The sequence below is a fragment of the Schistocerca gregaria genome, chromosome 8 (assembly GCF_023897955.1).
Source record: "Schistocerca gregaria isolate iqSchGreg1 chromosome 8, iqSchGreg1.2, whole genome shotgun sequence".
NCBI classification, from domain to species: Eukaryota; Metazoa; Arthropoda; class Insecta; order Orthoptera; family Acrididae; genus Schistocerca; species Schistocerca gregaria.
In genome coordinates, this window is record NC_064927.1 from 60,440,150 (window position 1) to 60,467,213 (window position 27,064).

General features: G+C 44.2%; 1 protein-coding gene across 1 annotated transcript in view; it reads right to left on the reverse strand.

The window, feature by feature from the left end:
* The window catches only part of LOC126284640 (uncharacterized), a 120,813-nt gene that overhangs the window by 90,668 nt on the left and 3,081 nt on the right, over positions 1-27,064 (reverse strand). The window contains exons 2-3 of the mRNA XM_049983717.1: positions 15,598-15,769; positions 8,226-8,256 (exon numbers count right to left, since the gene is read on the reverse strand). Of these exons, the coding sequence (XP_049839674.1) occupies positions 8,226-8,256; positions 15,598-15,769 (203 nt within the window). The remainder of the gene's footprint in view (positions 1-8,225; positions 8,257-15,597; positions 15,770-27,064) is intronic.

Sequence of the window (27,064 nt, forward strand, 5' to 3'; positions counted from 1 at the left end):
CCTTCCCAACCACTGCTTCCCTTTCATGTCCCTCGACTCTTATAACTGTCATGTGGTTTATTTACAAATTGTAAATAGCCTTTCGCTCCCTATATTTTACCCCTGCCACCTTTAGAATTTGAAAGAGAGTATTCCAGTCAACATTGTCAAAAGCTTTCTCTAAGTCTACAAATGCTAGAAACGAAGGTTTGCCTTTCCTTAATCTTTCTTCTAAGATACGTCGTAGGGCCAGTATTGCCTCACGTGTTCCAGTATTTCTACGGAATCCAAACTGATCTTTCCCGAGGTCGGCTTCTACTAGTTTTTCCATTCGTCTGTAAAGAATTCGTGTTAGTATTTTGCAGCTGTGGCTTATTAAACTGATTGTTCGGTAATTTTCACATTTGTGAACACCTGCTTTCTTTGGGATTGGAATTATTATATTCTTCTTGAAGTCTGAGGGTATTTCGCCTGTTTCATACATCTTGCTCACCAGATGGTACAGTTTTGTCAGGACTGGCTCTCCCAAGGCCGTCAGTAGTTCCAATGGAATGTTGTCTACTCCCGAGTCCTTGTTTCGACTCTGGTCTGTCAGTGCTCCGTCAAACTCTTCACGCAGTATCATATCTCCCATTTCATCTTCATCTACATCCTCTTCCATTTCCATAATATTGTCCTCAAGTACATCGCCCTTGTATATACCTTCTATATACTCCATTCACCTTTCTGCTTTCCCTTCTTTGCTTAGAACTGTGTTTCCATCTGAGCTCTTGATGTTCATACAAGTGGTTCTCTTATGTCCAAAGATCTCTTTCATTTTCCTGTAGGCAGTATCTATCTTACCCCCAGTGAGATAAGCCTCTACATCCTTACATTTGTCCTCTAGCCATCCCTGCTTAGCCATTTTGCACTTCCTGTCGATCTCATTTTTGAGACGTTTGTATTCCTTTTTGCCAGCTTCATTTATTGCATTTTTATATTTTCTCCTTTCATCAATAAAATTCAATATTTCTTCTGCTACCCAAGGATTTCTACTACCCGTCGTCTTTTTACCTACTTGATCCTCTGCTGCCTTCACTACTTCATCCCTCAAAGCTACCCATTCTTCTTATACTGTATTTCTTTCCCCCATTACTGTCAATTGTTCCCTTACGCTCTCCCTGAAACTCTGTACAACCTCTGGTTCTTTCAGTTCATTCAGGTGCCATCTCCTTAAATTCCAACCTTTTTGCAGTTTCTTCAGTTTTAATCTACAGGTCATAACCAATAGATTGTGGCCAGAGTCCACATCTGCCCCTGGAAATGTCTTACAATTTAAAACCTGGTTCCTAAATCTCTGCCTTACCATTATATAATCTATCTGATACCTTTTATATCTCCAGGGTTGTTCCACGTATACAGCCTTCATCATGATTCTTAAACCAAGTGTTACCTATGATTAAGTTGTGCTCTGTGCAAAATTCTACCAAGCGGCTTCCTCTTTCATTACTTAGCCAAAATCCATATCCACCTACTACGTTTCCTTCTCTCCCTTTTCCTACACTCGAATTCCAATCACCCAAGACTATTAAATTTTCATCTCCCTTCACTATCTGAGTAATTTATTTTATTTCATCATACATTTCTTCAATATCTTCGTCATCTGCAGAGCTTTTTTTTTTGGTCATCAGTCTACTGATGGGGCCCGCCACGAATTCCTTTCCTGTGTAACCTCTTCATCTCAGTAGCACTTGCAAACTACGTCCTCAATTATTTGCTTGACGTATTCCAATCTCTGTCTTCCTCTACAGTTTTTGCCCTCTACAGCTCCCTCTAGTACCATGGAAGTCATTCCCTAATGTCTTAGCAGATGTCCTATCATCCTGTCCCTTCTCCTTATCAGTGTTTTCCACATATTCCTTTCCTCTCCGATTCTGCGTAGAACCTCCTCATTCCTTACCTTATCAGTCCACCTAATTTTCAACATTCGTCTATAGCACCACATCTCAAATGCTTCGATTCTCTTCTGTTCCGGTTTTCCCACAGTCCATGTTTCACTACCATACAATGCTGTACTACAGACGTACATCCTCAGAAATTTCTTCCTCAAATTAAGGCCGGTATTTGATATTAGTAGACTTCTCTGGGCTAGAAATGCCTTTTTTGCCATAGCGTGTCTGCTTTTAATGTCCTCCTTGCTCCGACCGTCAATGGTTAATTTACTGCCTAGGTAGCAGAATTCCTTAACTTCATTGACTTCGTCACCATCAATCCTGATGTTAAGTTTCTCGCTGTTCTCATTTCTACTACTTCTCATTACCTTCGTCTTTCTCCGATTTACTCACAAACCATACTGTCTACTCATTAGACTCTTCATTCCGTTCAGCAGATCATTTAATTCTTCTTCACTTTCACTCAGGATAGCAATGTCATCAGCGAATCGTATCATTGATATCCTTTCACCTTGTATTTTAATTCCACTCCTGAACCTTTCTTTTATTTCCATCATTACTTCCTCGATGTACAGATTGAAGAGTAGGGGCGAAAGGTTACAGCCTTGTCTTACACCCTTCTCATTAGGAGCACTTCGTTCTTGATCGTCCACTCTTATTATTCCCTCTTGGTTGTTGTACATATTGTATATGAACAGTCTCTCCCTATAGCTTACCCCTACTTTTTTCAGAATCTCGAACAGCTTGCACCATTTTATATTGTCGAACGCTTTTTCCAGGTCGACAAATGCTATGAAGGTGTTTTGATTTTTCTTTAGCCGTGCTTCCATTATTAGCCGTAACGTCAGAATTGCCTCTCTCGTGCCTTTACTTTTCCTAAAGCCAAACTGGTCGTCACCTAGCGCATTCTCAATTTTCTTTTCCATTCTTCTGTATATTACTCTTGTAAGCAGCTTCGATGCATGAGATGTTAAGCTCATTGTGCGATAATTCTCGCACTTGTCAGCTCTTGTCGTCTTCGGAATTGTGTGGATGATGCTTTTCCAACAATCAGATGGTATGTCGCCAGACTCATATATCCTACAAACCAACGTGAATAGTCGTTTTGTTGCCACTTCCCCTAATGATTTTAGAAATTCTGATGAAATGTTATCTATCCCTTCTGCCTTATTTGACCGTAAGTCCTCCAAAGCTCTTTTAAATTCCGATTCTAATACTGGATCCTCTATCTCTTCTAAATCGACTCCTGTTTCTTCTTCTATCACATCAGACAAATCTTCACCCTCATAGAGGCTTTCAACGTATTCTTTCCACCTATCTCCTCTCTCCTCTGCATTTAACAGTGGAATTCCCGTTGCAATCTTAATGTTACCACCGTTGCTTTTAATGTCACCAAAGTTTGTTTTGACTTTCCTGTATGCTGAGTGTGTCCTTCCGACAATCATATCTCTTTCGATGTCTTCACAGTTTTCCTGCAGCCATTTCGTCTTAGCTTCCCTGCACTTCCTATTTATTTCATTCCTCAGCGACTTGTATTTCTGTATTCCTGATTTTCTCGGAACATGTTTGTACTTCCTCCTTTCATCAATCAACTGAAGCATTTCTTCTGTTACCCATGGTTTCTTCGCAGCTACCTTCTTTGAACCTATGTTTTCCGTCCCAACTTCTGTGATGGCCCTTTTTAGAGATGTCGATTCCTCTTCAACTGTGCTGCCTACTGCACTATTCCTTATTGCTGTATCTATAGCGTTAGAGAACTTCAAACGTATCTCGTCATTCCTTAGAACTTCCGTATCCCACTTCTTAGCGTATTGATTCTTCCTGACTAATGTCTTGAACTTCAGCCTACTCTTCATCACTACTATATTGTGATCTGAGTCTATATCTGCTCCTCGTTACGCCTTACAATCCAGTATCTGATTTCGGAATCTCTGTCTGACCATGATGTAATCTAATTGAAATCTTCCCGTATCTCCCGGCCTTTTCCAAGTATACCCCCTCCTCTTGTGATTCTTGAACAGGGTATTCGCAATTACTAGCTGAAACTTGTTACAGAGCTCAATTAGTCTTTCTCCTCTTTCATTCCTTGTCCCAAGCCCATACTCTCCTGTAACCTTTTCTTCAACTCCTTCCCCTACAACTGCATTCCAGTCGCCCCTGACTATTAGATCTTCGTCCCCCTTTATATACTGCATTACCCTTTCAACATCCTCATACACTTTTTCTATCTGTTCATCTTCAGCTTGCGACGTCGGCATGTATACCTGAACTATTGTTGTCGATGTTGGTCTACTGTCGATTCTGATTAGAGCAACCCGGTCAATGAACTGTTCACAGTTACACACCCTCTGCCCTACCTTCCTATTCACAACGAATCCTACACCTGTTATACAATTTTCTGCTGCTGTTGATATTACCCGATACTCATCTGACCAGAAATCCTTGTCTTCCTTCCACTTCACTTCACTGACCCCTACTATATCTAGATTGAACCTTTGCATTTCCCTTTTCAGATTTTCTAGTTTCCCTATTACATTCAAGCTTCTGACATTCCACGCCCCGACTCGTAGAACATTATCCTTTCTTTGATTATTCAATCTTTTTCTCATGGTAACCTCCCCCTGGGCAGTCCCCTCCTGGAGATCCAAATGGGGGACTATTCCGGAATCTTTTGCCAATGGAGAGATCATCATGGCACTTCTTCAACTACAGGCCACTTGTCCTGTGGATACACGTTACGTGTCTTTAATGCAGTGGTTTCCATTGCCTTCTGCACCCTCATGTCGTTGATCATTGCTGATTCTTCCGCCTTTAGGGGCAATTTCCCACCCCTAGGACAAGAGAGTGCCCTGAACCTCTATCCGCTCTTCCGCCCTCTTTGACAAGACCGTTGGCAGAATTAGGCTGACTTCTTATGCCGCAAGTCTTCGGCTGCCAATGCTGATTATTTATCAAAATTTAAGCAGTGGCGTGGATCGAACCCGGGACCGGAGACGTTTTGATTATGAATCTAAGACGCTACCCCTAGACCACGGGTCCTGCAGAGCTAGTTGGCATATAAACTTGTACTACTGTAGTTGGTGTGGGCTTCGTATCTATCTTTGCCACAATAATGCTTTCACTATGCTGTTTGTAGTAGCTTACCCGCAGTCCTATTTTCCTATTCATTATTAAACCTACTCCTCCATTACCCCTATTTGATTTTGTGTTTATAACCCTGTAGTCACCTGACCAGAAGTCTTGTTCCTCCTGCCACCAAACTTCACTAATTCCAATTATATCTAACTTTAACCTATCCTTTTCCCTTTTTAAATTTTCTAACCTACCTGCCCGATTAAGGGATCTGACATTCCACGCTCCGATCCATAGAACACCAGTTTTCTTTCTCCTGATAACGACATCCTCTTGAGTAGTCCCCTCCCGGAGATCCGAATGGGGGACTATTTCATCTCCGGATGCCATCATCGTTTAATCATACAGTAAAGCTGCATGCCCTCGAGAAATATTACGGCCGTAGTTTCCCCTTGCTTTCACCCGTTCGCAATACCAGCACAGCAATGCCGTTTTGGTTACTGTTACAAGGCCAGATCAGTCAGTCCTCCAGACTGTTGCCCTTACAACTACTGAAAAGGCTACTGCACCTCTTCAGTAACCACACGTTTGTCGGGCCTCTCAACAGATACCCCTCCGTTGTGGTTGTACCTACGGTACAGCTATCTGTATCGCTTAGGCATGCAAGCCTCCCCACCAACAGCAAGGTCCATGGTTCATGGGGGGGGGGGGGGGGGTGACGTGCTACAGACGCGAAATTTAACCGACAGGAAGAAGATGCTGTGATATGCAAATGATTGGCTTTTCAGAACATTCACACAAGGCTGGAGCCGGTGGTGACACCTATAATGTGCTGACATGAGGAAAGTTTCCAACCGATTACTCATACACAAACAGCAGTTGACCGGCGTTGCCTGGTGGGTGAAACGTTGTTGTGATGCCGCGTGTAAGGAGGAGAAAAGCGTACCAGCACGTTTCCGACTTTGTTAAAGGTCGGATTGTAGCCTATCGCGATTCCAGTATATCGTATCGTGACATTGCTGCTCGCGTTGGTTGAGATCCAATGACTGTTAGCAGAATATGGAATCGGTGGGTTCAGGAGTGTAATACGGAACGCCGATCTCGATCCCAACGGCCTCGTATCACTAACAGTCGAGATGACAGGCATCTTATCCGCATAGCTGTAACGGATCGTGCAGCCACGTCTCGATCCTTGTGTTAGCAGATGCGGACGTTTGCAAGACAACAACCATCTGCACGAACAGTTCGACGACGTTTGCAGCAGCATGGACTTTCATCTCGGAGGCCATGGTTGCGGTTACCCTTCATGCTCCATCAAGGGTGTACTCAACGATAAATCTGGGTGCACGAATGGCAAAACGTCATTTTTTCGGAATAATCCAGGTTCTGTTTACAGTATCATGATGGTCGCATCCGTGTTTGGCGACATCGCGGTGAACGCGTGTATTCGTCTTCGCCGTACTGGCGTATCACCCGGCGTGATGGTATGGGCTGCCATTGGTTACTCGTCTCGGTCACCTCTTGTTCGCATTGACGGCACTTTGAACTGTGGACGTTACATTTCAGATGTGTTTCGACCCGTGGCTCTAACCTTCATTCGATCCCTGCAAAACCCTACATTTCAGCAGGATAATACACGACCTCTTGCTGCAGGTTCAGTACGGGCCTTTCTGGATAAAGATAATGTACGACTGCTGCCCTGGCCAACACATTCTCCAGATCTCTCACCAATTCGTCACAATACGCCAGTCATTTCTCTCGATGAACTGTGGTATCGTGTTGAAGCTGCATGGGCAGCGGTACCTGTACACGACATCCAAGCTCTGTTTGACTCAATGCCCAGGCGTATCAAGGCCGTTATTACGGCAGAGGTGGTTGTTCTGGGCACTGATTTCTAAGGATCTATGCACCCAAATTGTGTGAAAATGTAATCACATGTAATTTCTAGTATAATATATTTGTCCAATGAATACCCGTTAATCATCTGCATATCTTCTTGGTGTAGCCATTTTAACGGCCAGTAGTGTAATTGTCTCATAGTTCAGAAAATTTTATATCTTGAGTAACCATTGTAATGATTCTGAATACGACTAACCTTTGATCAGTGAATGTTTCATTGTACTAGAAATATGATCCGAGCCCAACATGATATCTCACGGAAGAGAACAAGAAAATGAATATTTTACGACTCTAGATGTGGATGAGGGATTCGATGCAACTTACATAAAGTAAATGATCAATTTCCTCTGATACGACAGATCACTAAACATTAAGCAATGAAGGCCGCTATTACATTGGACAGGCGTTCTGCGACACTTCACAAAGATTCCTAGACTTTGGTGGATCGGAGTTCCAAGTTTCAAAGTTACTAATACAAGTTCGCATGACCACGATTCTTATGAGTGTTTGTCCGTCACTAAAGACATACTTATCTAATAGTTATCAACGAGACGAGTTCTAATTAGATACACATTTTCCATACACAGCCTTGATCATTTCCCCTCAGCAATAAATTAAAGCTTTGGAAGTTTCTCCCTGCCATGACTTTTCCTAAGAGAAGAACAAAAACGGGAGGTAAGAGACATGGCGACAGTAGTCACGTGCAGATTTCAGTCCATGTGTGTGGAATGCAGCATGTAAACATCTTATTTTCCGCATATTACACGTAAGTATGGGGGAGGGGGGGGGCTGATTGCTTTCCGTTTTAACCTCACGCATCTCTTGTGACAAGGACGCCTCACTCTTTCAATAAAATTGGGGATTATAGTCTGCAGTACGATGTTTTATCCTGTCCCCATCAGCAGGAATGGTATTTGCTAATAATGGTTATATTAGCAGAAAGTGTTATTTATTTTTGTATTAACTGACTGATGTCACCACTCTAGCACAGGCTGTAAACATGCAGCTATAGAATTACAATGCATAATTACAATAAGAGTTGTACATTGGAAAATGAAATAATATTTGTCTATATTCGAACAAAAAGTTAACATAATCTTCTGTTAGAGGGTAATTAATTATAATTATCGCCGTGTCATTAATAGTAGGGAAGTTTATTGACATGATATTCCATGACTAAATCTATTTCTCTGACACGGCGTTGAGAACTGATTTGAGTAACAATGAAAGATGTTACTCACATACATTGCAGGGCGCCGAAAATATCGGCAATGCGCCTGGTTCATTATGGTCATATTTGTAAATCTCTCTTACGTATTCTGATTGATCTCAAAATTTACTCACCTTTTTGACAAGAAATCTGAGAAGTCCCATTCTGAAAAATTAAAAGAAGATAATGATGTATTACATACTTCCTTCCACAGTACATTTGTTTACATATCTAGGCTAAGCAGTAATAGGGTATCTGTAATTTTGTATCACATACGTGAAGCAAAATCATTACAATTTTGTGTTGCAAACGCGGTCGGTGTCCTGGCAGCTATTAAGCTTCTGGAAAAACCTGTGTGACAATAAAGTCCACTCTGTTTTTGCTGTTTAGTACCCATGTTGTAGTTCAGTGATTCCCGCAATCTAAGTGCTGTGACGAAATACCACATGGTTACAGACGTTCCAGCAGTGCAATCAAATGCAAATGGTTAGCGGAGTAACCGACACCATTTGTGGCTCTAGCAAGCCATAAACATCAAGACTGTATCGCTACTAATTTCGCTGTACTCGCTACAGCATGTTGATCTACATGCAGTTCGAAGGTCACCTGTTGACTTTGTTTGACTAGTGCTAAGTGATACTCAGAATTCAAATGTCATAAAGAACTGATGTGTTCCGGATGTGGATTCCATCCCAGTATCTATTGCCAACGCCATCTAAGCAAGCCTTTCGTGCCTAACTCGGACTAGAAGACGGCACTGATTGTCGTTGCTGTATCGCTGACTATGATAAGGGACATGAAATTTCTATCTTTTGGCCAGGATCAGTTTCTCGTGTCCTAACACAGGATAGAGGTAAGACAAAAAGTTTGAGGTCAGTGAGGTCAGTCCGAGCGGTGAGGAGCAATTGCAGAAAGACAATATCCGAGTTAAGGCGGGCTGATGACTGGGGCCAGCACTAAATACTGTCACAGGGCATCTACGAGAGATTCAGATTCTGCGACTCGGCGGGATGCTTGCAGCAGGAGACTCGTAGAATTCATGGATCTGATTAACACTGTTTATTAGCGATCACACTAAGTAGTACACTGAAGGCTAATTTTTAAACATTAGAAAAGTAAATGATGCAGTTGGTTGCACGACAGAAGACAGTGTCAGAAACCATGTGGCTGAACGCTAACAGAAGTAGCGAACACTGGCAGTACGTAAAGTGCAAACATGAGAGCAGCACTGCAAGTGAGAAAAACAGACAGATGTTGGCCACGGGCGACACGGCTCTCCAGCGATCTGACTGAGAACTACCCTCTGAACACCAAAACGCGGGTTTTTATAGAATCGTGACGCCGCACTATTACTCCCCTCCTATAGTCGCTGGCACTTCATAAACTTCGGCCGATCTGGCGAGACGCTCTGCACGTCCAAGGCGCCTCTGACCAACCACATACAGATTCCCCTCCTTCTCCTACTCGGTAAGTAGCGGTGTTTCAGGACTTCAACAAACTCCACGTTTGATAGTAACAGCTTTCAGCTGAAAGCTAAACCCACTGACACTGCTGTTACGGCCCATAACGACAATGTTTTACGTCACTTGGCCCCGCCGTCGGGCGTTTTGTGAGTGGGAAATGTTGTAGTAGCACCCTAACCTGTGTTAAGTCGCTGACGTTGCAGTTCTCAGGAGAAAGTATCAAGCTTGCTGTCTCTGCTAACACGTGCCTCTTCGTGGCCACCGTCTACTGTGAGCATAACAAGAACGTCTAGGCGATGGATGGAATTACCACACAATTCTCTGAAGTGAAACTTTTCCTCTGGACAGCACTCCAGACCGGCTTCAGTTTTAGCCGGCCAGAGTGGCCTAGCGGTTCTAGACGCTTCAGTCTGGAATCGCGCGACCGCTACGGTCGCAGGTTCGAATCCTGCCCCGGGCATGGATATGTGTGGTGTCCTTATGTTAGTTAGGATTAAATAGTTCGAAGTTCTAGGGGACTGATGACCTCAGAAGTTAAGTCCCATAGTGCTCAGAGCCATTTTTGGCTGCAGTTTGCGGGGCTCTAGTGTAACTATTTAGCTCTAGTATGCTAAACGCTACCACTTTTTCCTGCTCTCTGCATTTGTGTCTCTGATTTCCTATCTTGCAGTGCCCCTGATGGCTCCTAACAGCCTTAAGTGTAACAACGTACAGGTCATTACAGTGCCAATATATGACAAGTTACCAGGATACAATTTCCAGTTATCATAGATGCCGAAATTTTTTGAAGAGGACCGGAATTTTTCTTCGTCATCTATTGTCATTGTTATAATCACGAAAGATGCTGAACATGGTCTCATCAACAAGTAACAAAGTATTAACATATTTAGACTTGAAATTATGTGATGTATATTTTCTACTGGATGTAGATTCGAACCTAGGACCTAACCGGATTGTTAAATAAGCTTAACCAACTGTCAGATATTGTGACAAAATAAAACATCAACAGCCGTTCTTATGATTTTATCTTATTTTGTTGCAACCAGTTTTAACGCTTCAATGCGTCATCTTCAGGCTGTTGTTGATGCGGTACGGGTTGATATTCTCCCTACCCAAATAATGTTACGTGTCAGCACTCCAACCATCAACTGCCAACTGCAGTTGGTTGGAGTGCTGACAAGTAAGATTATCTGCGTATCCAGTAATGCTGGCAACTGATGTGACGTATATGTAGGGACCATATCAACCCGAACCGCATCAACAACAGCCTGAAGATCACGCATTGAAGCGTTTAAACTGGTTGTAACAAAATAAAATAAAATCATAAGAACGGCCTTAGGTGTTTTATTTTGTCACAACAGTAAACGGCCGTCGCCCCATAGACCTCCTGCCAGAAGACGGACATACAAAAACTGTCAGATATGGCGTTATTTCATTTGTACTGGGCTATTTGAACTATAAATGGAGAAACGAAAAATTTTTGCTTCATCGGGATTCAAACACAAAACAGGGTTTTCTAGTCATGAATAGAAGTTGAATACCAGTTTATTTCACCAACAGTGAGAGGGGCACATGTTTCAACCGGGAACAACGTGATGGAAAGTACAATGCTGAACAACAGTATCACCGACAGCCACTCTCGTCCTCCACACTGACGACCGACATCACAAAAACGACGCTTCACCAGACATAGGGAAATCGACACGGACATCGATTTGAAGCAAAAGGAATTCGACCGAGCGCACAGCGCAGCACGGTGCAAGTCAGACAATAATGGCACAGAACCTCCAAGAAGGCACCAGAATCACACCCGTGAAAACGTATCCTCCTATGAAACGAGTGACTATTTGAGTGAAGAGCAATTGGCGACTGACTCAACAATGAAACCCTAGCAAGTAGAAGCCACGATCACCACCTCGCAATGCATGCGACGTCACACAAACGTGCTGCCAGCAGCTACTCTTCACTTTGCCAAAATTAGCACATAAATGTCCTTACATGGAAATATGATCTGGCTCCCAGTTCGAATCGGTGGTATTATAGATCGATACCATCCTCAGCGGCGTCTCACAGTTGGTAGCAGTAACATTTGCCACAGACGCCGATGTTGTAGCATGGTGTCCCAGCGGGTCTGATGATGCAGGCCCGTTCAACCAAGCCTCCAGTGGCCCTGAACGACGAGCGGCCTCTGCGGCCGCGATAGGATGGCCGGCGGCCCAGTCTCACTCGCAGTCTTAGATGGCCTGACGTCTTAGTGAGCCTTTGACAGCTTGCTCGTGCATTAGTAGTGGGAGACTCACACTGCACGACGCTCGTTAGTTTGCTTCTCGAAATGGAAGTACTTTATTGCCGTTCCTTCTTTTGTAAAGTTTCTCCGTAACGCTTCGAGAAAGCTATAAGTTCAGTAAAACTTCCTTTTACTGTGTTTATGTGTTCGCTAATCGTTTCTGCTCCTACCCAGCTTCCTACGACGACAGCTGCTGCACCACTCTGTAGTGTACCTCTCCTGCACAACAGAAGGGGTGTCAGTCACGAAACATTACATCACACCATTTCAAATCTGAACATGTGAACAGTTTTTTAGTACATAATGAAATCATACTCAACATTTTTCGAGGGTGTAATTTCATACAGGTCTAGTAACTTATACTGGCAAACAATTGGGTATCTAACGTTCCTTTACGGCTAATAGCAATTACGATCGGTTCTGTGTCAGAGTTACGATCTAAATCTACTGAGATTGTAATTTTTGCATTCCTAAATGTAGCCTTAAATGCTATAGACAGCAAAGGTAATATCTCAGCCATATGTCTAGCCCTCTCTAAAGCATTAAATGTCATCAATAACAATATCTTGGTTAAGAAACTTGAATCTGTAGGTGTTAGGGGCCTGGCCTATGAATGGATCAAATCATATCTCCAAAATAGCGAGCAAGTGGTTGAGACTACTATCCAAGAAGGGAACAAGATGATCCTACTGCTCAGAAAAGCACAGCATTTAGTGCAGTGTACCACAAGGCTCCATTCTAGCTCCAATTCTGTTCCTACCTTTTTTAAAAGACTTGGAAGCGACCAGTGCACGCCATAATTACATGAAATTCATAGATGACACTAATTTGTTACTAAAAGGAAGGACCAGAGAAGAATTACTGCATGACATTAAGAAGTGTACCACCGACATTAGAGCCTGGTTTTCTGGAAACAAAATAGTAATAAACACAGTAAAAACAGTTACAATGCAATTACAGACAGTGCACAATACATGCCCACTAACACCAGCATGGAACTGAAAATGTAATCTCTACCTAATTTCTTGGAATATGGATCCAAGAAGGTGTAAGACAGATCCAACATGCAAAATATATTACAAATAAATTGAATACCATTTGTTACACTATCAAAATTCTTTCTGGTTTTACATTGAAAGAGACATTAAAAAATGTATACTTCGCCCAGGCAGAATCCTTTCTGCGATATGGCATAATCTTTTGGGGCAATGATTTGCCAGCAAAACATGTTTTATATGTGAAAAGAGAATTGTAAGAACCATAGAAAATGTTGCTGCAAGATGTCCGCCTATACACTTTTCTGTTTCTTGGCATTACACATGTATTATATGAACATTTGTATCATTATAAGATCGCTGTCATAATTATTTTAACCATGTATCATATCTTTTCCGTTTTTAACTTCTCCTATATCATCATGTACTTCTCTGCATACAATGTATGATCTACAGGACAAATAAAATTACAAATTACAGGTTGTATGAATGCAGAGTCTCGCGGAGATAACATTGAATAAAATGTTCTCGGGTTTCCAACTGCGTCAATTGCTTAAAACTACACGAGCTTTCGGCCAAGCACCCCTTGGCCATTTTCAAGTGATATGGCTGCCAGTGGGCTGTTGGTGCGCCCTCATATACGCTAGCTGCCGGAGGGGACGTCACTGGTGCCCGTGGCATTGCCCATTGCCATGTATGGGTGTGTTTTGTGTCGGCTATTGAAAGCTATTGAAATAAAAATTAGCGCAAACACCCTGAATAGAGACGGTGGCTTGCAGCTCAGCGCTGCGTGGGATCCAGCGATCGCGCGGTTAAAGAGGGCACATCGAATGCCGACTCAAAACATGGCCACATATGGCAATGTCACGGGCACCAGTGACGTCACAGCCGGCAGCTAGGGCGCACCAGCAGCCCACTGGCTGTCATGTCACTTGGCAATGGCCAAGGAGTGCTTGGCCGCAAGCTCGTGTAGTTTTAACCAATTGACGCGGTTGGAAACCCAAGAACATTTTACTCAAATTACAGGTTAGCTACAGGTCCTGGATTCGATGGCATATCGGAAACAAATCAGTTCTTCGAGTCATTTAGATTCCAATATGTGTATAATGAAATTTCCACGAATATCATGGTTACTGAATATCACTAAGTAATCTAAGTAATCTAAGAGGGCAAATTGGGAATTTTGGAAATGCACGTAGACCAAAGTGCCATTATCAGTAGAGTGAAATTAGTAGTGATATGCTGTTGGTGTTGTTTGCACACAGAGCTTGACGCTGTCGATCGCGGTTTTTCTAGCTGATTAGTTCATTAACCAGTTTACCTGAAACCACTCGCCATGGTTGATAGATGGTTGGAACAGCAATAATATTTCGAATTATGGTATGACTTTGCGAGTCACGATATTATTGTGAAATCTCTTACTCACAAAACACTTTGACTAATATTTAGTGACTGATCTATGCGACACTAAACAGGCTTCGAAAGGCCCAACGGTAGTGGCCGACCGCTGTTCATCCTCTGTCGACCGGGGTCACCGGATGCGGATATGGCAGGGCTTGTAGTCAGCACACCACTCTCCCTACCGTTGTCAGTTTACGTGGCCGGAGCCGCCACTTCTTGATCAAGTAGCTCCTCAGTTTGCCTCACAAGGGCTGAGTGCATCCCGCTTGCCAATAGTGCTCAGATGACCGGACGGTCACCCATCCAACTGCTAGCCCAGCCCGACAGCGCTTCGGTGATCTGACTGGAACTGGTGATACCACTGTGAGAAGGCCGTTGGTAATCTATGCGACACAGCTATAGGTATTAGTTATCTCGGGTACTAATCAGAGTGGTAACTTGTTGGAACAGTGTGTAAATATTTTGGGGGTAATGAACTTGGGAAGTGAGGGGGGGGAGGGGGTTCTGGTGGACTCAGTCTATGTGCCTCCCACTCCAGTAACTTCGAGCGAAGTCTGATAGCGCATAGGAACAGCAGTTAATTTGGAAGGTGTGCCGCGAGGGATTAGCCGAGCGGTCTCAGGCGCTGCAGTCATGGACTGTGCCGCTGATCCCGGCGGAGGTTCGAGTCCTCCCTCCCTCGGGCATGGGTGTGCGTGTTTGTCCTTAGGATAATTTAGGTGAGGTAGTGTGTAAGCTTAGAGACTGATGACCTTAGCAGTTAAGTCCCATAAGATTTCACACACATTTGCACTTTCTTTTTCTTTTTTTTAAAGTGCTTAAAACTTCCATCCAAAAGGCAAGTACAAAATGTTCCCTATGAATAGTGAAATCGGTTGGTTCTTTTGCAAATAAATATTTCGTAGTCCTGTACGGAAGATAAAATGTACCCTAACTTTGTTGTTGTGGTGGTGGATCTAATGAGCCGGCCGGAGTGGCCGTGCGGTTCTAGGCGCTACAGCCTGGAGCCGAGCGACCGCTCCGGTCGCAGGTTCGAATCCTGCCTCGGGCATGGATGTGTGTGATGTCCTTAGGTTAGCTAGGTTTAAGTACTTCTAAGTTCTAGGGGACTGATGACCTCAGAAGTTAAGTCCCATAGTGCCCAGAGCCATTTGGACCATTTTGTATCTAGTGAACTAGGAAAAAATCTTTCGAAGCACCCTATAGATGTTTGAAGTACGTGAAACGAATCGGTTTGCAGCCATCGCTTAATATGACATTAAGATATGTCCTGTTTCATTGGACTGTCTCTACAGGAACGAATTAAATTGGTGTACGGAAGAGTGAAATTGGTGTAGGTGCGCCAAGCGGAGATACGCACCTGTCCTCTGGTGCAGTGGAGGGCTATGGAGGTGTCCCGCAGGTGCCACAGGCGGCAGTCGCACGACAGGTGTCCCTGGCGGGCGGCGAGGCTCGAGCCCAGGCTACTCAGAGCGGCGAGGGCAGCCGCCAGCACAACACACGCACCTGGCCGCTGCATCCCAGCCGTGGCCCTGCAACAACAGACACGCTCTCTCACGGGGCTGCCAGAAGCCGTCGCTCACTTGCACAAAAGCCAATCACGACGTCTAACTGACAAGGGAACCTCCCCATCGCACCCTCCTCAGATTTAGTTATAAGTTGGCACAGTGGATAGGCCTTGAAAAACTGAACACAGATCAATCGAGAAAACAGGAAGAAGTTGTGTAGAACTATGAAAAAAATAAGCAAAAATATATGAACTGTGTAGTCCATGCGCAAGATAGGCAACATCAAGGAGAATGTAATCTCAGGAGCGCCGTGGTCCCGTGCTCGCCGGCACGGTAGCTCAGCGTGTTCAGTCAGTGAGCCGGTTGGCCACTGCAATAAAAAAAAAACTGAGTGGAAGGATCAACCACCGAACTTGAACAGGATGTCTTGCGAGGTCCGCAACGACCAAACACAGCGAACAAAATGAAAAGGAAAAAAAAGTGGTTAGCGTGAGCAGCTGCGGAACGAGAGGTTCGTGGTTCAAATCTTCCCTCGAGAGAAAAGTTTAATTTTTTTTTTTATTTTCAGCCAATTATCAAAGTTCAGGCACTTACACATAATCAACTTCGCTTTCCAATATTCCAAGAGATGCTCAGATTTGCTTGGACATAAGCAGGATTTGACGGTTCACACACGGAAAATTTTGAAAACGTTAAAAGGGAAAACTGTGCGACTGTGAAACTATTGCATTCATTTGTTGCAGTTTATGTGACAAATTCTTATGTTTTAATCACTTTGTTCGGAGTGATTATCACATCCACAAGAAAACCTAAATCGGGGAGGGTACAAGAATCTTTTTACCCATTCACCAAGCGTACAAGTTAGGTGGGTCGACAACATATTCCTGTCATGTGACGCACATGCCGTCAACAGTATCGCATAGAATATATCAGACGTGTTTTCCTGTGAAGGAATCGGTTGACCTATGACTTTGAGATCAAATGTTTTCGGTTCCCATTGTAGAGGCACGTCCTTTGGCCTACTAATCGCACGGTTTTGCGGTGCGGTCGCAAAACACAGACACTAAACTTATTACAGTGAACGGAAACGTCAATGAACGAACGGACAGATCATAACTTCGCGAAAATAAAGAAAGTGAAGTTTTCATTCGAGGGAAGACTTGAACCGAGGACGTCTCGTTCCGCAGCTGCTCATGCTAACCACGGGACCATGGCGCTCCTTAGCTCACGTTGTCCTTGATTTTGTCTATATTGCGCATGAACTACACAGTTTGTATATTTTGCTTATTTTTTTCACAGTCCCACACAACTTCTTCCTGTTTTCTCGATTGATCTGTGTTCAGTTTTTCAAGGCCTAGCCACTGTGCCAACTTATAACTAAGTCTGAGGGGGTGCAATGGGGAGGTTCCCTTGTGAGAAATAAAAGGAGCCGACTGTTCCAACAGATGACCACGTGTCTACATCACTCCCAATCTTTCGTCCTACGTCCGGCGCTGTCTCCAGTTATGTCTGTAACTTAAAATAGTACTCTCGGTTTTGATAGTTGCATCTTTGCTTTGGAACAGAGTCACTTTCGGCAGTGTCGATAATGATGTTTGATTCCTCTCTCGTATGATTTGAAGAAACGATGAAATTCTGGCGGGTCCTGATGTAAACTATGGTCAGTGCAGATTTCTAATTTTGGTAACGTGATTTCCTTTGTTTACCTGGTTTATTTGTAGCTGTACATTGGGCCATTATGTAACAGTCGCTATATTACACTACTGGATATTAAAATTGCTACAGCAAGAAGAAACGCAGATGATTAACGGGTATTCATTGGACAAATATATTATACTAGAACTGACATGTGTTTATATTTTCACGCAAGTTGGGTGCATAGATCATGACAAATCAGTACCCAGAACAACCACCTCTGGCCGTAATAGCGACCTTGATACGCCTGGGCATTGAGTCAAACAGAACTAGGATGGCGTGTACAGGTACAGCTGCCCATGCAGCTTCAACACGATACCACTGTTCATCGAGAGTAGTGACTGGCGTATTGTGACGAGCCAGTTGCTCGACCACTATTGGTGAGAGAGCTGGAGAATGTGATGGCCCGGGGCAGCAGTCGAACATTTTCTGTATCCAGAAAGGCCCTTACAGGACCTGCAACATGCACTTGTGCATTGTCCTGCTGAAATGTAGGGTTTCGCAGGGACCGAATGAAGGGTAGAGCCACGGGTCGTAACACATCTGAAATGTAACGTCCACTGTTCAAAGTGCCGTCAATGCGAACAAGAGGTGACCGAGACGTGCAACCAGTGGTACCCCATACCATCACGCTGGGTGATACGCCAGTATGGCGATGACGAATACACGCTTCCAATGTGCGTTCACCACGATGTCGCCAAAGTCGGATGCGACCATCATGATGCTGTAAACAGAACCTCGATTCATCTGTAAAAATGAGGTTTTGCCATTCGAGACCTAGGTTCGTCGTTGAGCACACCATCGCGGGCGCTCCTGTCTGTGATGCAGCGTCAAGGTTAACCGCAGCCATGGTCTCCGAGCTGATAGCCCATGCTGCTGCAAACGTCGTCGAACTGTTCGTGCAGATGGTTGTTGTCTTGCAAACGTCCCCATCTGTTGACTCAGAGATCGAGACGTGGCTGCACGATCTGTTATAGTCATGCGGATAAGATGCCTGTCATCTCGACTGCTAGTGATACGAGGCCGTTGGGATCGAGATCGGCGTTCCGTATTACCCTCCTCAACCCACCGATTCCATATTCTGCAGACAGTCATTGGATCTCGACCAACGCGAGCAGCAATTTCGCGATACGATAAACCACAATCGCGATAGGCTACAACTCGACCTTTATCAAAGTCGGAAACGCGATGGTACGCATTTTACCTCCTTACACGAGGCATCACCACAACTTTTCACCAGGCAACGCCGGTCAACTGCTGTTTGCGTATGAGAAATCAATTGGAAACTTTCCTCATGTCAGCGCGTTGTAAGTGTCACCACCGGCGCCAACCTTGTGTGAATGCTCTGAAAAGCTAATCATTTGCATATCACAGCATCTTCTTCCTGTCGGTTAAATTTCGCGTCTGTAGCACGTCATCTTCGTGGTGTAGCAATTTTAATGGCCAGTAGTGTATATTGAGATGTGGTGAGTGCTTGATAGCATTTTTCCTGCTGCTTTTCTCTTAAATTTTTTGTGTTTTCTGGCATGTTTGTGGAGATAGGATATGGTGTCTCAGTGATACACACTTTTACTATTTCATGCTGGACGAGGACAGTGAGTTTTGTTTCTATTCCGACATCTTAATTCTGATGCTATTAGCTGTGATACTTGAGTCGCCCTTACAGTTACAGCACGGAGTGCTGCATAAGATTACAATCGCTCTCTCGCACTCTTCCTCACATTTACACACATAGTCAGCCTTAACCGTACGAAGCTGGAAACGAGTACAGGAGAGACTACTGAAACATTTTCGCCAGACTAGCAAAGCCATGGAGGGGCAAGTCAAGACTGATCACTCGGCTGCTTTTGGTGGTAGTCCCAGATTACGAAACAGGCTTTCTTATGAAATAGCTAGTGGAATACGTGGTACGGCCCAGGTATGCATGTAATCCAATTCTTTCAGTCGATCCTACCTTCCCCCTCTTTGTGCCCTCCTCCTCTGACTCCCTGTCTGTCAGTCTCCTTCTCCCACCTCCTCCATCCCCCACTCTGTCTACTCCTATCTCTCTCTCCTCCCTCTGTCATTGTGCCCCTACCCCTCTGTCTACTTCCATGTAAGTTCATATCTTCCTGTCCTCTCTACCCCAACCTCACTCCCTTTATCTGTCCCTCCCCTCTCTTCATCCATCTCCTCCTCCCCACACTATGTCCATCTCCTCCTTCCTCCCCCTCCTTTCTTGCCTCTTTCCTTTCTCTGTCCATTATCTCTTCCTTCCTCATATCAGTCTCCAACTTCTCCTTCATCTTGCCTGTCTGTTTAATTTTTTTTTCATGTTCTCTCTCCACATTATCGCCTCCATCTCAAAAGAAGATTGCTAGTTTTACTGCGTGAACATCGAAAGTGATAATTTTTTTTCCTTTCATCGTCTTTTGTGGGGGCTGTCAGAGATAACATATTTGCCGCACGGGATTAGCCGAGTGGTCTAAGGCTCTACAGTCCTGGACCATGCGGCTGGTCCCGGCGGAGGTTCGAGTCCTCCCTCGGGCATGGGTGTGTGTGTGTTTGTTCTTAGGATAATTTAGGTTAAGTAGTGTGTGATGACCTTAGCAGTTAAGTCCCATAAGATTTCACACACATTTGAACATTTTTTTGATAAAATCTTTCGTTCTGTGCTGCAACAGCTCTTTCCCTCAAATGATGGATGGATAAACTCTGGGACTCGAGCGTAGTGGGCTACACTTCTTTTTCACTCCCACCCCACTCCTTTGATAGGAACGTAGTTCTTACCCTCACATAGATTTTGTTTTGTTTTCTGTATTAGTAAAGGAAGTAAATAGTTCATTTGCAGCGTTATTAGAGGAGTTAACGGTCCTGATGTTGTCTGTAAGAGAAGAGGAGCTGCATGACGTTTGCAGATCCACTCGTCAGTCTGGAAAAAGCATGTCTGTCCCATCAGCTGTACAGTTTTATGTTTATTCTCTAACCTTATCGATTGTTGTACATCAGTAGAACTACAGTAAATTTCTCTCATACATGAGCCATACAAATGTAGACCATATATACGTTTAGTAATTATCTTAACACCGTCTGTGCCTTGGCACAATTACAATAGTGCACATTCAGTGAGAACTCCTCTAGTAACACGGTGTTGTCTCTCCTGCCAACCACAACAAGAACTCCACTAAGAAAATATCTCGTATTAAAAAAAAAATTTCTTCACTTCTATTCAAAAGGATGTATAACATCGGCGTCAATGTCGATTCCTTACAACGAAGCCCATGTATATAGGGTGCTGTATCTTCAGACGGATCAGGAGACGTTAATGCCTTTACCTAAGGGACTGTAAGCTAGAGAGTTGGGCCTAAATTTTACGTCTCATTGACAGCGATACCTTTAGAGATGAGACACTGGTGAACGTGGCCGAAATTCGTAGTATATGTGCAGCTGTCCTTTCTATCTGCGTGTGTCGCAACAGCTTTCGAGAGACATATGCTAGTAAATGGAAAAGAGAGATAGCACTGTTACTGAAGGTCAAAAAGTGCCGCCAGTGGCAATTGGTTTCGTTTCAAATCAGTGCTCAAAGTGACGTGACATTGTTAACTTGAGTATATATTGGTGTCATTGCGAAATGTTGCCAACCGTGAAGAAGCAACGTTGTAAATTCACGTAGGACCTGCAAAAATAATTCCCTTTTCGCAGAAGAGTTTAACACCATTTGATGCACGATGCAATATATGTTACGGCATACATTCCGTTGCTCACGGAGGCAAACATGATACACAAAGGCGTTTGACATCTGAAAGCCATAATTAAAAGAGCGCTTACGGCCGCTGGTACGTCTTCTTCACTGACAACTTATTTCCGTTGTCACACGGCAATAAAGAAGCTGATAACGCCAACATAAATTTTAGGGGCATTCATTGTGAAAAACGGTAAACGTTAGCATCACGAGGGCTATGCAGCAACTAACTGCACAAAACTATTCAAACATCAGTAGATCTGCTAACCAGGGACGGCTGGGATGACGAAAGTCATCGGATAGCAATATGCACATATATAGATGGAGCTAGTAACCCGTACACAAGGTATAAACGGGCGATGCATTCACGGAGCTATAATTTGAACTCATGTGATCCACGTGAAACGGTTTCCGACATTATTGTCGGCGAACGGCGGGAGATAACAGGCTTTCAAAGCAGAATCCTAGTTGAGCTAGACGTACGGGAAGCCGGCCGGAGTGGCCGAGCGGTTCTAGGCTCAACAGTCCCTACGGACACAGGTCCTAATCCTGCCTCAGGCATGGATGTGTGTGATGTCCTTAGGTTAGTTAGGTTTAACTAGTTCTAAGTTGTAGGGGACTGATCACCTCAGAAGTTAAGTTCCATAGTGATCAGAGCCATTTGAACGTACGGGAAATTCCATTTCGGAAATACTTAGGGGTTTCAATATTCCGAGATTCGCAGCGTCAATACTGTACCGAAAATATCAAAACTCAGGCAGTACCTCTCACCACAAACAACACAGTGCCGGCGGCCTTGAAGGCCTTCCTAAACGAGCGAAATCAGCGGCGTATGCGTAGCGTTGTCAGTGATAACAGACAAGCAACACTGCATGAAATAACCTCAAAAATCAATCAGGGACGTACGACGAAATCTGGCGTTAATGGGCTATGCCAGCACACGACCGACGTGAGTGCCTTTGCTAAAACAGCACGACATCGCCTGCAGCGCCTCTCCTGGACTCGTGACCAAATCGGTTGGATCCTAGGCGACTGGAAAACTGTGGACTGGGCAGATGAGTCCCGTTTTAAGTTGATAAGAGCTGATGGTAGGGTTCTAGTGTGGCGCACACTCCACAGCGCCATGGACGAAAGTTGTCAACAAGATAGTGTGCAAGCTCCATAACGGCGTGAGCTACGTTTGTATCATCTGGTCAAACTGTACCAATCCTTGGCTGGAAGTGGTAATGTTCGGCTACTTCGAGACGGTATGCAGCCATTCGAGGACTTCATGTGTCAAACATGTCACTGGGCCACAGTATCGTCCACGACTGGTTTGAAAAACATCCCAAACAATTCGAGTGAATGATTTAGCCACCCAGATTGTCCGAGAGGAATCCCATCGAACGTTTATGGGATATAATCGAGAGGTAAGTTAGTATTGGAACAAAGTTCGTTCTGAGCCACTCTGCGTTGTTGCCAGATGTATCCAAGATTGTTTCTATGAAGTCATCCACGATGGCAGCGTGTAGACTTGGCAACAGTGCATAACGTCATCCAAGATGGCGGCAATGACGTCAGCCGATAAGGCAAGTACTGTCATCTAAGAAAGTAGCTTTTGGTGGGAAAGTACCACGCCCCCCCCCCCCCCTCTCCCAGAAAAATAGCGAAATTTTCAAATTCCAACAGGATGATGCATCAACGAAGTTATCTCCACTAACCTAAGAAAAATTGCGGGAACAGAGGTCACTTGGGCTACCTCCACTAACCTTAGTTACCTGACCGCCACTTCTTCCTCTGAACTGACACCAAGTTTGAATTTTGATGGTAAAGAAAGGTCAATTGGGGTATCTCTACTAGGCTAAGAAAATGGCATGGAAAAAAGGGCACGTGGACTAACCTCAGTCACCTGACTGCCACCTCCTCCTGAGGATTGGTGGGAAAAGGACTCGACCAGTTCTGGACATAAGTCTTTATTTAAACAATTCATGCAGCACATCCATCCACTGTGTTTACCACGAGGTCTGGATTTCAACTGACTTAGTACACAGTGCCACAACCAGAGGGCGCTCTCATCTGTTACATAATCCCAGATGGCGGGAAACTGTGTTTACCATGAGATCCAGACTCAAAAGGGTTCAAATGGCTCTCAGCACTATGGGACTTAACATCTTAGGTCATCAGTCCCCTAGAACGTAGAACTACTTAAAACTAACTAACCTAAGGACATCACACATCCATGCACGAGGCAGGATTCGACCCTGCGACCATAGCAGTCGCGCGGTTCTAGACCGGACTCAAAACTGACCTAGTACGCAGTGCCACCAGCAGAGGGCACTGTCATCCAAGATGGTGGCCATGACGTCGGGTGAAGATGCAAGTACCATTAAACCTGTGACATCACAGACCCACTGGTAGGGGTCGCACACCAAATCCAAGATGACGGCTGCTGGGAATTCAAAAAGTGCCATGAACCCTCCCAGGTGGGGAATACAAATTTTGTCAGATTTTTGTGAGTGCCCTGCCCACCTGGACTTGGAAGGAAGTAGTTAAATTCTTTTCCATGATCCTCAACCTCCACTAATGTTAACATGCACTAACATCTACTAATGTGTACTAACATGCACTAACATGTACTAATGTACACAGTGTATGACATCATCCAGGTTGGCAGCCATGACGTCAGTTGATGATACAAGTGCCACACCCCTGCCGCCCCCCACCCCGGATGGGAAATTTGAATTTTGGGAGGGAGGTCAACTGGGCTACCCCTGATACCCTAAGAAAATGGCACGAAAGAAAGGACACTTGGACTAACCTCGGTCACCTGACTGCCACCTCCCTCTAGGGAGTCGTGAGATAAGGAGTCAGCCTGCACTGGGCTGGTGTAGATAGGAAGGAGTGTACATTATTTATTTTCAAACAATTTATTTATGGATGGAGTATATCTATTACACTGATACAAAAAACATGCACTGACATGATTGAGCTCACGTCACACAGCCTACAGACATGTGAACCATTAAAAGACTCTGCAAACATGCTTGCTAATCATCAACTGTCGATATCAAGCACCAGTCTTTTTTTAAACAATCTGAGCCACTACCGACATCCTGTGTGTTCGCCATGAGGTCCAGAGCCCAACTGACCTAGTGGATAGCACCACCACCACAGTGTGCTATCATCTCTCTCATCCGTTAGACCACCATCATCACTCTAATGGGACACCTCTGACGTCTGGATACCAATGTCACAGATTGTGCTGTTCCACTGCTCATGGTATGTGTGTGTGTGTGTGTGTGTGTGTGTGATGTGCATATGGATGCCACAGATGGTGTTTTTCCACCATTCTTAAATAATTCAGTACAGTGATGTGCAAACATGAAATCGTAAACTGTCCAAATAACCCATAGCAGATCCTACAGACCAGCTTGCAAAATAATCTAACAGACGCTCACAAGCACCCGCCGCCAACTCCTGTCCACTAGACCCCATAAGAGGTTAATGGCAGCCCCCGCTAAGTAATGCACCCATCAACTGTCAAACCACTCACAGACGTCCGTGAAGGTTCTGCAAGCGTGAGGTGGTGGTGCCCCTTTCATACTTGACACCTGAGAAATTCCTCATGAAATACGTGATCACCTAGGCGCAGAGTGCAGGTGAAAGTTGCCTGTATTTTCGAGTACACTGTCACTGTTACACTGACGTCACAGAACTCCAGAAATAGTTAATGCACTCTCTCTTGACGTCCCAGCTTCTGTGCACGAAAGTTCTTGCCGTTAAAGAACCTGTTTGCGAAAATAACGCAGAATAACGTACAATGCAGTCTTCCTTTGCGGACCTAACGTAGTGCCCACACCGTCACGTGTTACCCTTCCTGCTTTTGACACACACAAACTTTCCCTCTGCTATGTAGACGCTCCTATGCCCCAGCACAAAGGATGTGAATGAATCGAGCATTATGACTGTCTCTTATCGAATTTACCCGCCGAATTACTGATGCCGTCGGTATCAAAGCACCATCCACCGTTCCTTTCTTTCTGCAGATGAGACTTTCAAAATGGTTTAAATGGCTCTGAGCACTATGGGACTTAACTTCTGACGCCATCAGTCCCCTAGAACTTAGAACTACTTAAACCTAACTAACCTAAGGACATCACACACATCCACGTCCGAGGCAGGATTTGAACCTGTGACTGTAGAGGTCACGTGGTTCCAGACTGTAGCACCTAGAAGCGCTCGGCCACCCCGGCCGGCGATGAGACTTTCAGCTGTAAAATTATTTTGCACAGATCGCTAAATTGCAGTTACAGTTAAAATCGGAAAGCTGTCTAGCGATCATCAAATACATACGAGACTCACAAGAATATTTGAAGCCATGTACATATTTTTTAGTCTAACTACAATTAAATATTATTACGATTGGCACAACAGTCTGACATCGATAGATGTACACATAATTTCTTCTCATGACGGCTGTGTTTCTGGAACGAATCTCATTATCTATAATGCACATAATTTTCCGTGTGAAAAATCTCTCTCATACCCTCCTGGTTATCGATGTGCTGAATCTATATGTCTCTCATGATAGGACACACTGGCATCCTCTCTAGTCATGCCATGACATAAAACATAGTAACTCTACAACGCTATATACACACATTTTACACAATGTATGCCACAGTAACTATACAATACAATAGATACGTATTTTATACAAACAGTGCAGTTATCTTTGTACAGCACCCAAAAAAAATATAGTATGCCTACACTCACACCACCTATATGTCACGATGCTCCTCAGCCGTAGGGAAGCACCGTCAGCCTTTTCTTCCTTTCTACACGCGTGACTTTCAGCGGCAATAAACTATTTTACACTGATCACCATATTGCACCGACAACTAAACCTCACAAAGTGCCATACATATCGTCAAATACGGAAAGAGTCTTACTCAATTACACTGCTCTCCCACAGAGGACAGGAGCTTGAATATTAGAGTGTGAAACCAATATCCAAACCAGCAATATATTACCGTGTGCCATGTCGATGTAGTAAATATACAATTCATATCCTCCGCCATACAAAATCATCTGTTTTACATCAGAGCACCCTCAGCAGACCAAAGTAGGTCTCAGAACTGTTCTGCAAATTCGGGATCGTTTCCGCTCCGCACAAACGCTTTACTGTTTCTGCACTGAACCTGCTTCCTTGCTTGCTCGCTTTTCTACTCACATCTCCAGACTTCAGGATTACAAGAACACACGTATTTTCACATGGTTTTCCATAATATTAGACCATTTTTGCGGTACTTCTCGATACCTCTACAAACTCCAAACTTAAGCGAGGTGCAGCATGATGTAAACCACTGAGTAACTATAAACAAATAGAGGGAACTGATATTTCCACTCTCGAATACCGATGTCGGTGATGTAACATATTCCAAATCATCCCTATAATTTGCAAGCCAATTGTCTTTCACATGTCCCGAGAATAGGCAAACGTGGCTTCCACATGCTAGATGCACACACCACAATCGATCTTCTCTCAAGTAAATAAATGTCCAGAGGCAGTCAACTGAATAATTTACATGGGAGAGAATAACAGCCCAGGTCAAACGCACCTCCATACACAAGCTTCTCAAATTTCCACTTGATCACAAAAGTCGATCAACACATAGTAGGTATTACTTCGTTATTCAGTCGTCTAGACGATGTCAAAGTTAACTCAGGTTCATTCCTACACTCCCACAGACCTCTGCATTCAGGCGACTGCTCCCGTTTATGGGAAACGTGGATCATTCCCGTCACAGGCCATGCACACATGGTATCATTCTAGAAAACCGGTCACATATATGTTTTATCATTATACTTACAGTTAAATGTTAATATGGCGGTCTCAACTGAACAGCATTCGACAATGAGTG